Genomic DNA, 11,651 nt, shown 5'->3' with positions numbered 1-11,651 from the left:
TGAGCACAATAAAATTAAAAATACAAAATAAAATAACAACATCTAAAAATCTGAAAGTATAAGACAGAAGTGAACAAGAGAAACTCAAACATCTAAATTCGTCAACATAAAGAAGACACTTAAAGAGATGAACCACTGCCACTATCCATCATTTATGTTTCATCATTTATTTTTTATTTGACTTTAAATCCAATGACTAATAATTATTTATACCATTCTCAATATATATATATATATATATATATATATATATATATATATATATATATATATATATATATATATATATATATATATATATATATATATACACACATATAGGGGACGACTCAAGTGAGAACACTTGGTTATTATAAGAAATGAGAACAATGAATCACCACCATTAAATTTGATTTTAATGGACTGGATTGGTTTCTCTTTCTATGATTGATCAGTGCATTTTGATGCACATTCCTCTACGGTTGTACTTATACATTTCCATGGTTTGCTTGTCTTAATTTTGTATTTTATAATGTTTTTATATTTTAAATTATTTTTATTGTTATTTGATTTTCGTATTTATTTTTCAGCTTTAGTAGTCTGCACGGAAACGATCATAACTGGAGTTCCGGGAGTCCGATTGAGGCGTTATAATAATCGCCGGAAAGCTAAGAGAAAGAGCTACAACTTTTATGTTGGAGTCAAAGTCAGAATCAGAACCTATATTTCCCAAAATTGCGTTTGAAGCTGCAGCACTATTTTATTTTCAGTTTTTGGGTCGTTTAGTAGTGGGCCTGGTTTTGTCATTCGACCCAGTTGGGTCATAAACGTTTTTTGGCCGATTCCTAATAGGTCTAGCAGCCGTGTTACTGTTTATCACGTTTTACTATTCACAATTTTGTTTCCACTCTTTTTCTCTGACGGTAATGGAGAACTAAACCTCGAGGATCAATTCACTGTAATCAGATGCCGCTTTGAGGTTCTTTTATAATTTTCCATTAATCTGTTCCTTTGAATTCAATCTATAATTACAATTGCTTGCTTAATTTAATTGTTTTTATATGATAGAATTCTTTAATTTGATTGTTGTCTGTTCTTGAATCAATTTCGTGATTAGTGTAGCTTTTGCATTGTCGCGTTCGATCATATTGTGTTTGCTTAATTCACAATAGCTTATAATCCGTTTGCTTTATCCGGAATTCAGGGACAGACTTCGTATAATTGCTATTGCGCTTGTCAGTAGTTTTTGTAGTCGAATAGGATCAGACCCATTTAGGGAATTGGAATTTTATAGGGATCAATGATAAGTCGGAAGTTGATACAGTGGGTTGATTCGTTTCAGCTTATTCAGATAATCACTTTTTTATAATAACTTATTTTCTGCATTTTTATAATTGAATACGAAACAACCCCCCCTTAATTCGAATTCCATTCGGTTAGTAACAACTAAGAATCCTTGTGAGACGATATTCGAGTCACTTGTCGCTATCTACAGTTTTATTCAAAATAACTCGTTTTTGATCCGCGCGCGACAGCTGATCAATGATCCTTAATATTTATTTTAAATTAACATAGAAAGAGAAACCAATCCAGTCCATTAAAATCAAATTTAATGGTCGTGATTCATTGTTCTCATTTCTCATAATAACCAAGTGTTCTCACTTGAGTCGTCCCCATATATATATATATATATATATATATATATATATATATATATATATATATATATATATATATATATATATATATATATATATCAAATGAGAGCTTTGACTATAACGAAAACATAGAACTTTTAATAATAACCATTGAATTTAATTAGTGAATAATTAAAAAAGATATTTATGTAATATGTATCTAAAATATGAAATAAATCTGAGTTATTATTAAAAGTTATCAGTTCTCACTATAGCTAAAATTTTCATTTGATACGTTCCCATATATATATATATATATATATATATATATATATATATATATATATATATATATATATATATATATATATATATAGAGAGAGAGAGAGAGAGAGAGAGAGAGAGAGAGAGAGGATAGTACACTGAATGTATAGAGGTTTGACAATTTGTCCTCGTTATGCCTTCTCTATTCTCCAATGATTGCCCATAAAAAGTTTGTTGTTGTTTCACTATGATTTTGACAATTTTACATAGACTTATTTTGTACGATCATAATTTGAAAATTTATCGCGCTAAAAATAATTCTAAAGTGCCTAAAGTGTCTAAGTAAAAAAAAAAATCTCATGTCAAAAAATAAAGGCATGTCCAAATTAATGTTATTTTAAAAGAATAACTTCTCATGTCAAAAAATAAAGGCATGACCAAACACTAACTTCTTTTCCTTTTTTAACCTTTTTTTATTTGCAAAAGCGACTCCACCTCAAAAACCTATCCAAAAGACTAACCGCTTCAAAATCAATCCAACCAGCCACTTCCTTCCAAACCAACCCAGCAATATGACATAATAAAAAAGAATGAGACAAAAATTAGGGAGCACACTACAAAGAACACAAGAAATATCTCTATTATTACTAAGAAATACAACAACAAACAAGCAAATCTCTAGTAGGGAGCCTCTCAATAAAACACCTTCACCTGAAAGCTTTTATCTTGTGAGGAACGTGCATCTTCCAACTGTCAACATATGCCTTATCAAATTTATTAACCGAACCAAAAGGAACATGGGATAAATTGAAAAACTCATAGCAACCTTGACCGTGAAAAGGTTATACGCTCCATCCTTCCACACCACCTTATCTCTCCCGTCCGCACAAGCAGAAACCGAATGTATAAGAAACAGCAAGGAGAGCAAGTTTGCGGTTACATGAGGACTGTTCGGAGAAGTGAGTCTGAAGTCTCCCCACTCCCAAACACCTCCTACCCAATCACCCATGCCTCCCAGCGATGGATCCTTTAAGACAGACGGTGAAAATAAAGATGAAAATAATCCTTCTAACAACCAACTGGAAACCAAGAAGAATACCAAAAAGAAATGGAAAAGCCATTTCCAACAATGAAAGTAGCCTTCTTTGAAAATATTTCTTCCGAATTCTCTTTAACCAAGGAAACAATATCCATCCACCAAACCGATTTAAAAATCCGATTCTTATCACCAATCCCAATTCACAATTAAGAAATTAATATCACCATAACACGCCTTCAAAACTTTATACTACAAAGCCATGTCTTCCTATAAGAAGAGCTAAACTAAAATCTCCTGCCTTTCTAAGAGCAAGAGCACCTTTCTCTATTGGAAGACATAAATCCTTCCAACTCACCCAATGAATCTTTTTTAACTTCCTCCGATCCACCCAAAAGGAAATTACTTTGAGTCCTAGTAATCTCCTTAATGATTTTAACCCGCGCTTTATAAAAATATAGAGTAAAAATAGCAATACTACTCAACAAGGATTTAAGAAGAGTAATCCTACCGCCAAAGCTAAACAATATCCCCTTCCAACAAGATAAACTCTTTTTATTTTAGACACAAGACTACTCCACGAAGAAATCCTCCTAGGATTAGATCCTATAGGAATACCAAGAAAAAGAAAGTCTTTATCCTCTAACCTACAAGAAAGAAAAGAAGAGGCAACATTCAAAAAGTTAGAATTTATATTAATTCCAATTAACTTGATTTTGTGATAATTAATTCCAAGGCCCGAAACAAGCTCAAATCCCATCAACACCAATATGATCGACCAAATATGAATCCAACTACCATCTCCCACCAACAAAGCATCATTCGTAAATTGGAGAATATCGATGGTGCACCTCCCAATGATGTTAAACCCCACAAAATCCCCATTTTCTACCACTTTGTTCACTAACCCCTTAAGCCCTCCCGCTACAATCACATAAAAGAAAGGAGAAAGAGGGTCACCTTGTCTCAAACTTCTCTCTACCCCAAACTCCTTCGTTGTGCTACCGTTGTACAACACAGACATATTGCTCGAAAAAACCAACGCATCCAAACTACTTAAAAGCCCATCTTTCCAAAAAATGTATCTAAGAAACCCCCAACTAACTTTATCATAAGCCTTTTCAAATCAACTTTGAAAAGAAGACACCCTTTACCTTCCTTACAAGCAAAATTCACCACTCTGTTAGCCACTAGGACTCCATCAAGCAATTGTCTTCCTGGAACGAAAGCACTTTAAGAATGAGAGATGATAGAGTTTAAAACCTTCTTCAACCTACAAGCCAAAAGTTTAGATATAACTTTATAAATACAACATAGTAGACAAATAGGTCTATAATCCTCCAATCCCAAAGGATTATAAGATTTAGAGACCAAAGTCAAAAAATAAAAAAATGCCCCGGAATAGAAATCCTTAAAACACTTCATAAAATCTTCTTTAATAAAGAACCAACACTTCTTAATGAAGTGAAAGGAGAATCCATCCAGACACGGACTCTTCGTACTATCATAACTCCACAGCACCTCCTTAATCTCTTCCTCCGAGAAAGGAGCCTCAAGAGAATCTCTCTCAAAAGAATCCAACATATAAAAAAATCCCATCCAAAACCGGTCTAGAAACCTCCGGTTCAAAAAACTTCAACTCAAAGTGATTCCGAACTTCTTCCTTCACCTCCTCCACCGACTCCAACAAACCTCTATTCAAAATAATTGGCCCGATATGATTCCTCCTCCTCTCTTTCATAACACGATGAAAGTACCTACTATTAGTATCTCTGTCGTTAAGCCACTTAACCCTTGATTTTTAAATTAACACGTTCTCCTTAATTTTAAGACTCAACCAAAATTTACTACTATCCTTCTTACAAAATTTCACTTCATCGATCCCACCAACATCGATATCATCCCCAACATTCATCTCTCTAACTCCCTCCTTAACCTCTAGATCAAACTTACCAAAAACCGTAGTATTCCACCACTTAAGTCTTCCTTTAAGAATCCGAAATTTCTCCTTAAGGATATAATCACCACGCCTAACCACATCTATAGATTTGCACTCTTTTTCAACAAAAGGAATAAACTCCTTGTTAGAAAACCACTCATTGTTGAATTTAAAAAGTTTCGGCCCCCAATTTGCACGGTCCACCACCAACTAAATAGGGCAATGATAAAAAATATCTCTTGGACCGATGAATTGCCCCACCACTCCCCAATCTCTAATAATGTTGTTCGCCACCAAGAACCTATCACTCCTAATTTTAGCCTTATCGTCCCCGTAAAACCAAGAAAATATCTTGCCTTTGGTAGGAACATCAATATAATTAACAAACTATCATCAATGAAATTGGAGAACTCCCCCATTGTGTATTACTACTAAACAAGGATCTTTCCACTCTCTCATCCCAATTCTTCACCGCGTTAAAATCCCCTCCTATCAACCAATTACCATTGATAAAAATTGACTTTAGCCACGATAAATGCCTCCATAATTCTCTCTTTAACACCATTGAACAAGGCGAATAAACATTAATGACCTAATACAAAGAATTTTGCCATCTAACTGTTATCCCCAAGAAACCAACTCCATGAAAACTACAAAGAACCTCAACACTATTCACCTTCCATAAAATCAACAAACCACCCGACATTCCTCTGAAACCTGAAAAAGAATAACCTATCTCTTCAGACCCCCAGAAACTCCTCGCTAAAAGATAACTTTGTCTCTTGAATAAAAAAAATATCCGCCATCCCTTTCTTAATAATATGACTAATCCTTCTTCTCTTAATCCTACTACCACCCCCTCTAATATTCAAAGAACCAACAATCATTGACACAGTTTTGAATTCGCCTTCCCTCCTTTTCTACTCCTTTCCATTCCTTCAATTTTCTTTTTGTAATCTTTTTGTGAGTTCTCCGCTACTATACCAGTTTTTTTTAGTCCTTCAATGAATTTGGAATTCCTGTAGTTATAGAAAGTGGTTTGAATGTATGTAGAGAAATGATGCTCGGTTATTTTTAAACACTCTCACATATTATTTATTCTTTTAAAACCTAAAGTCATAAAAAACAAATAAAAAATTAAACATTTTAATTAATAAATAAAAACACCTTAAAATTAAGTATATAGACTCCCCGTCACTGTTGCAACTGAAGCTAATGATAATTTTTTCAAAGATTGCCGCTATTATTCTTATTATGCCACGCGAAACAAAACAAAATAACAGGATTAAAATTGCGTAATTGATTTAAGGTCTGTTTGTTTAAGCTTTAAAAAATAGATTTTTTTTTGTATTTTTTAAAATAGATTTTTCAAAACCGTTTTTCAAAATATTATAAATTTTTTTATATTCGTTTTTTCTAAAATGAAACACTAATTTTGACATTTTAGAACATAAACATAGATTAATGGAGATCAAAACTTAGTCAAAATCGCAATTTTTTCAAAAAGTTATATTTCAAAAATAATTTTTATGAAAATCTATTTAAAGTAGCTTCAAAATTAAGTGATTTTTTAAAATTTAGATATCCAATTTTTTTCTCAAAAATACCTAAAATCACATTTTAAAAATAACTATTCAAACAAAAATTTTATTTGAAGCTTTTATAAAAAATTTCTTTGAAAACATTTTTTCACAAAATTTTATAATACTATAAATATCATTTTAAAAAAAAAACCTAAATAAACGGACCCTTAATTATAATAACTAATGATTAAAATTGCGTGAATTATTTTTTAATAAGAACATAAAGTGCGCTATTTTATTTGGTGTCTTGTAAAAAACTAAAAATGAATTGAGGGCGTGTGAGTCTATTCATTCATAAGTCAACATATCTCAAACATCCCCTGAGGCACTTCACTAGTGGTGCCTTATTAATAGCTTACAAAAATAATTTAAAAAGCAATAAAAAAAGGACAAAACTTAAGTATAATTCACTAGGTGTGGTTCTTACTTTATTCCAATAAAAATATGATAAGTGTATAATTTACTCTTACGCAAAATATTGCTCAAATTTTCATGCAAATTGCTCCTATTTTCACTCCTTAAATGATGTTTAAGTATACTTGTCATATTTTTATTGGAATAAAGTAAGAACCACACTCAGTTAATTGTACCTAAGTTTTGTCAAAAAAAAACTAACTTTTGCTACATTTTAAAGATAAATCTTATCAGCGAGCAAATATAGATAGTTTGTTATTAATTATTTAAATTTCTTATCATTATAAATAACATGGTTGGCAGTCTCAAATTATTAACCTAATCAAACCATTATCACCAGAAACCATCTTCTTTCCTCTTTATTTCTTTTCAAAAATCATTTGCTCTTCTTAACAATGAATACCATCAAATCAAACAAGGCTTGTGCAGCCTGCACACATCAAAGGAGAAAGTGTTCAAAAGATTGTCTTTTAGCTCCTTATTTTCCTGCCAATAAACCAAAAATGTTTCACAATGCTCATAGTTTGTATGGTGTTTCTAATATGGTGAGAATTCTAAATGAAGTTCCAAAGGAGAAGAGAGATTTAGCAATGAGAACCGTTATTTATGAGTCAAATGTTCGCAAGATATATCCAATTGGCGGATGTGTTGATGTTATTAAGGAATATTCTGATAAGATAAGCGAGGCTCTTGAAGAGTTAAATCAAGTAAAAAAAGTTTTAGATTATTGTAAAGTAAATCATTTGCCATCACAAAAGCTTTCCTCTTCGCTACCTTCTACAAGTTTTCAAAATCCAAATCTTCAACCACATTTTCCGATAGATCATTCTTTGAGAGATTCTATTAGTTCTCATAATCCAAATCTCCAACCGTATTTTTCAATGGATCATTCTCCGAGAGCTTCTACTAATTCTGATATTTCAAATATTCCAATATTTAACAATGTTGGGAATGTTACTAATTATTATCACAATAGTGAAAATAATATAGAAACCATGACGAATGCATCTCCTTCAGATATCATTCATCGTGAGGTTAACAATGCTCCGACTAATACAAATTTGAATATAAATTCAATGGATGCAATAAGGGTTGCACAATTGAGTGAAGGACTACTCTCCAATGCACATATTAGTGCAGAAATTGAATATTTGAAGGAAAAGGAAAAATTATTTAATGAATTATTTAATGATGATGATTATTTCATTTCAGATTCTGATATTGATAGGTTTGATTTCAGTGATGGACAATTCTTTGTAGAATATGATTCATCTCAAAGGAATTAGTTTTGGTCTTGGAAGCTATGAATTTGAGAATTGGCATAATATATGGCATGTTTTAGTGGAAAAAAATTGATTTAGTTTTATTAATAACTAGTTTTTTTTAATAAGTTTATGGCATTTTGCACTGATACATTTGTACTAGTTTGATATTTGCTTCATTTGCTATTACTTTTTTTTAATTAAAGGTTTTTATTCTTTCACCTTTGTCACTTTTACGATTTTTTTAATTTTTTTTTAATAGAGTGGTATCCTTCATTCCGTGCCGACTAATCCACCCGAGAAGAGTTTTTTAGGCTCCCCACGCGATTTTATTTATATTTAATTTTAAAAATATTACTATAACTATTAAATATCTATATAGACATGTAGCCTTTAAATATAGCTGGTTTTCAAAAAAAGTTTTCTGATATTTAATTTTAAAAAAAAAAATTCAATGCAGGTTCCTCTTTTTTATAACCACTTAAATTTTGATTTTTTTTTCATTTATACTTTTAATTGTAAAACAGTCCTTCAATTCATTTTAAACAAATCAAATGCATCCTATTTATATTTTTTAAATTATAATAAGTCATTTAGGAAAAATTAGAGAGAGTTGTCTGGATTTTATGGACAAACTTTAAAAGCAGTTCCTTAGAAATTTGAATTTAAAATATTGTAAATAAATTAATTTATTCCATATCATTAATTTTAATTTTAGTCAACAGAACAAGACATGCAAACGAACATAAAATACTTTAACGTGTTTCTAAAGAGTTTTTAGAAGTTAAATTGATTATATAAGGAAATTTCTTATTTCATCTATGTAATTGAAAAGAATCCTAAGAAAATCCAAAACTCAAATTATCCCTGCGTTTTTAGAAGTATATTTTCAAAAACATCTTTTTTTTTGTTAAACTACAATTAATTCTTTCGGAGATGCATTTACAGGAGAAACTGTATGTGTATTTCCGAAATTTATGCAGACAGCGGCAAACCATAATTTTTATTGTTTCACATATTTTAACTACAAAATGAATACAAACACTTTATGCATGACATAGATATAAAGTGTACAAATGTGAAGACTACTACGTGTGACGGGACTATGAGTCGGCCTGTCACCCTCTCGGCGTTCCTGTGCTACTTCCTGTACTACAGAGCCTCATGAGCCTCCGCCATGATATCATCTAAAATAACTCTAACCTCAGAGCCATCAGGAAACAATCCCCCATCAATATCTGTCAGTCCAATCTCCACGATACGATGACAGCTAGGCAACACATCATGAGCATGATCGGCCCTAGCCTGTTCCTTCACTAGAATCTCCCAATGAGCTGACCTACGTATGTTTCTTGGAGCATCATGTACCAGATATGAATGGGACACCTTGAAGAACCATCAGATGTAACAGTCTACGTAACTCCAGTCGTTTGGTGTTATGGTACTTCGTGCCACATATGACACCGTATGATTGACATAATCATCAAACATGGTATTCATATCTCTGTATTCCACCAGGGGAGGAGCAGACACAACAGAATCCCAGGAAATGTATTGCATGTACCCGAACTGATGCATGACGCGCTCAGGCAGATCAACACTTGTTTTGCGCGACGTGCAAGCCAACCATCCCGAGTATAACACAACGTCGTCAAAGGGAATCATCACAGGATCGCCGACGTATGCCTGGAAGTGTCTATCATCAAACACCAAGTGGTCAATATACATCAGGAACGACTCTTCCGCCTGGTTCCCTCCGAGCGGTCAAATGCAATGACACGTGACTTTACTTCAGTATACGTAGGATCAAGTGACCAACCGGATATGCGAGGGAAGTATTGTAGAATTCAGGCCTGAAAAAACAAGAATAATTAATTAGTAATAACATCACAATAATTAAAAAAATGGCACACATACAATATAAGACCAAGAAATATTATCGTCAAGAGTGTGATGCTACCGGTCATCTGCTTCGTCTTCCACCTACAGCTTTCAGACAACTTAGTATACAAGTACACCAAACAAGCGGCCTCCTAGTTCCACTCATGCCGCAAACACCTTTTGCAAATAGCTAAATCTGACATGAGCACAATGGGTCTGGCCCACCTACTTCATAGCACTCTATGGGCTACCTCCTAAGTACTCTACCAATAAGTCCAGGGTCTCCTCTTTGTCACACTTACCATGGTCTAAAAACCTCCCTCTTATCGAAGGATGCAGAAGACACATGACATTGTCCAGCGTAATCTTCATCTCACCATGTGGTAGATGGAACGACGACATCTTATGATGTCATCTCTCAACAAACGCGTGAATCATACCGTGGTTAACAGTAGTATATCCATAGAGGGTCAAATTTTTCAACCCTAATAGCTGCAAGATATTCTGAAACCATGGCTCACTGGGAGCTTCCAAGCGAGTGATCTTCCGCGCATAATTAATGATCTTTACCGGATCACATTCCTGGATACATGGATTAACAAAATTGATTTAACCAAAAAAAACTTGATAAAAAAATAAACACTATAAAAATTAATAGTTTCCACCAGTATTTACCTCTTCATCCCAAATATGTCTGGCATTATGGTCTAGGTATAGAGGGAGCAGTGATAAATTGGAAGGCCCTTCTCCAAAACTCTGAGGTTTTACAGGTGCATCCTTATCTGCCTCGGCCTCAGGTTCCACCTCAGGTACCAACTGTGTGGCCTCAGGTGTCAGCTAGGAGTGTGATGTTGAAGGTAGAGAACAACACAAGAAAGAGAGGGTTTGAATTGGGTTTTCAAAACTTTTCCCTTCTTAGAAAAATATTCGTTTAGATAAACATTAGCGTATGCAATAAATAGAAAGATTACACATTCATTTATCCAGGTTCCCCTTAGAAAAAGTTAGTCCTGTCCACCCGCCAAGGTGATTTTTCCTTAGAAAAGGACTTAATCCACTAATCATAGAAATGATTACAATTGCACGGACCAACTGTCGGTGACTAACACCAAAACATTGATTAACCCTGTTAGTGATCTCTTTAAGAATTCTGACCTAACTGGTCCTTTAAGAGATATAACGATCAATGACTTATTTAAGAATTCTGACCCAACTGGTCCCCTAAATAAAATTTTCTCAAAGCACATTGATCAGCCTGTTAGTGATCCCTTAAGAATTCTGACCCACCTGGTCCCTTAAGAGATATAACGATCAACGACTCCTTTAAGACTTCTGACCCAACTGGTCCCTTAAAAAAGATTTCCGACGATGACCATCAGTCACCATGTTTTTTAATATACATACTAGAATTAGTCACTCAAGCAACAATTAATAGAAATATATTAAGTTTGTGTTTACAAGAATGCTTCTAAAAAGCATATTACACAAAAGTTTAAATACATACAACATAAAAAGTGTTAAGCAAGATATTAGCAACAGCTCCTTGCTTTTACAAGATTCTACAAAGATGTTTTTTTTATATTTATTGATGTGTATCTTATAGTTATCTTCTATTATTATTCTTCATTATTTAGTCTCTTATCATTTTAGCTTAAG

The 11,651-nt window shown here is 32.9% G+C and overlaps 1 protein-coding gene across 1 annotated transcript; it reads left to right on the top strand.

Annotated features, from left to right (window-relative positions):
* Positions 1-7,247: 7,247 nt before the first annotated feature.
* LOC131650500 (LOB domain-containing protein 22-like) lies at positions 7,248-8,138 on the top strand. The gene is made up of 2 exons (XM_058920206.1): positions 7,248-7,956; positions 8,065-8,138. Exons 1-2 carry the CDS (start codon positions 7,248-7,250, stop codon positions 8,136-8,138), a joined length of 783 nt encoding a protein of 260 aa, XP_058776189.1.
* Positions 8,139-11,651: the final 3,513 nt, after the last annotated feature.

This window comes from Vicia villosa, linkage group LG2 (assembly GCF_029867415.1).
Source record: "Vicia villosa cultivar HV-30 ecotype Madison, WI linkage group LG2, Vvil1.0, whole genome shotgun sequence".
NCBI lineage: Eukaryota > Viridiplantae > Streptophyta > Magnoliopsida > Fabales > Fabaceae > Vicia > Vicia villosa.
The sequence above is the reverse complement of the archived record's forward strand: the minus strand, read 5'-3'. Positions and strand labels throughout refer to the sequence as shown.

Coding starts and splice junctions, on each gene's coding strand:
- LOC131650500 (XM_058920206.1), top strand. CDS start 7,248: ATGAATACCATCAAATCAAACAAGGCTTGTGCAGCCTGCACACATCAA. Junction 7,957..8,064: donor AATAAGGGTTGCACAATTGA/GTGAAGGACTAC, acceptor ATTTCATTTCAG/ATTCTGATATTGATAGGTTT.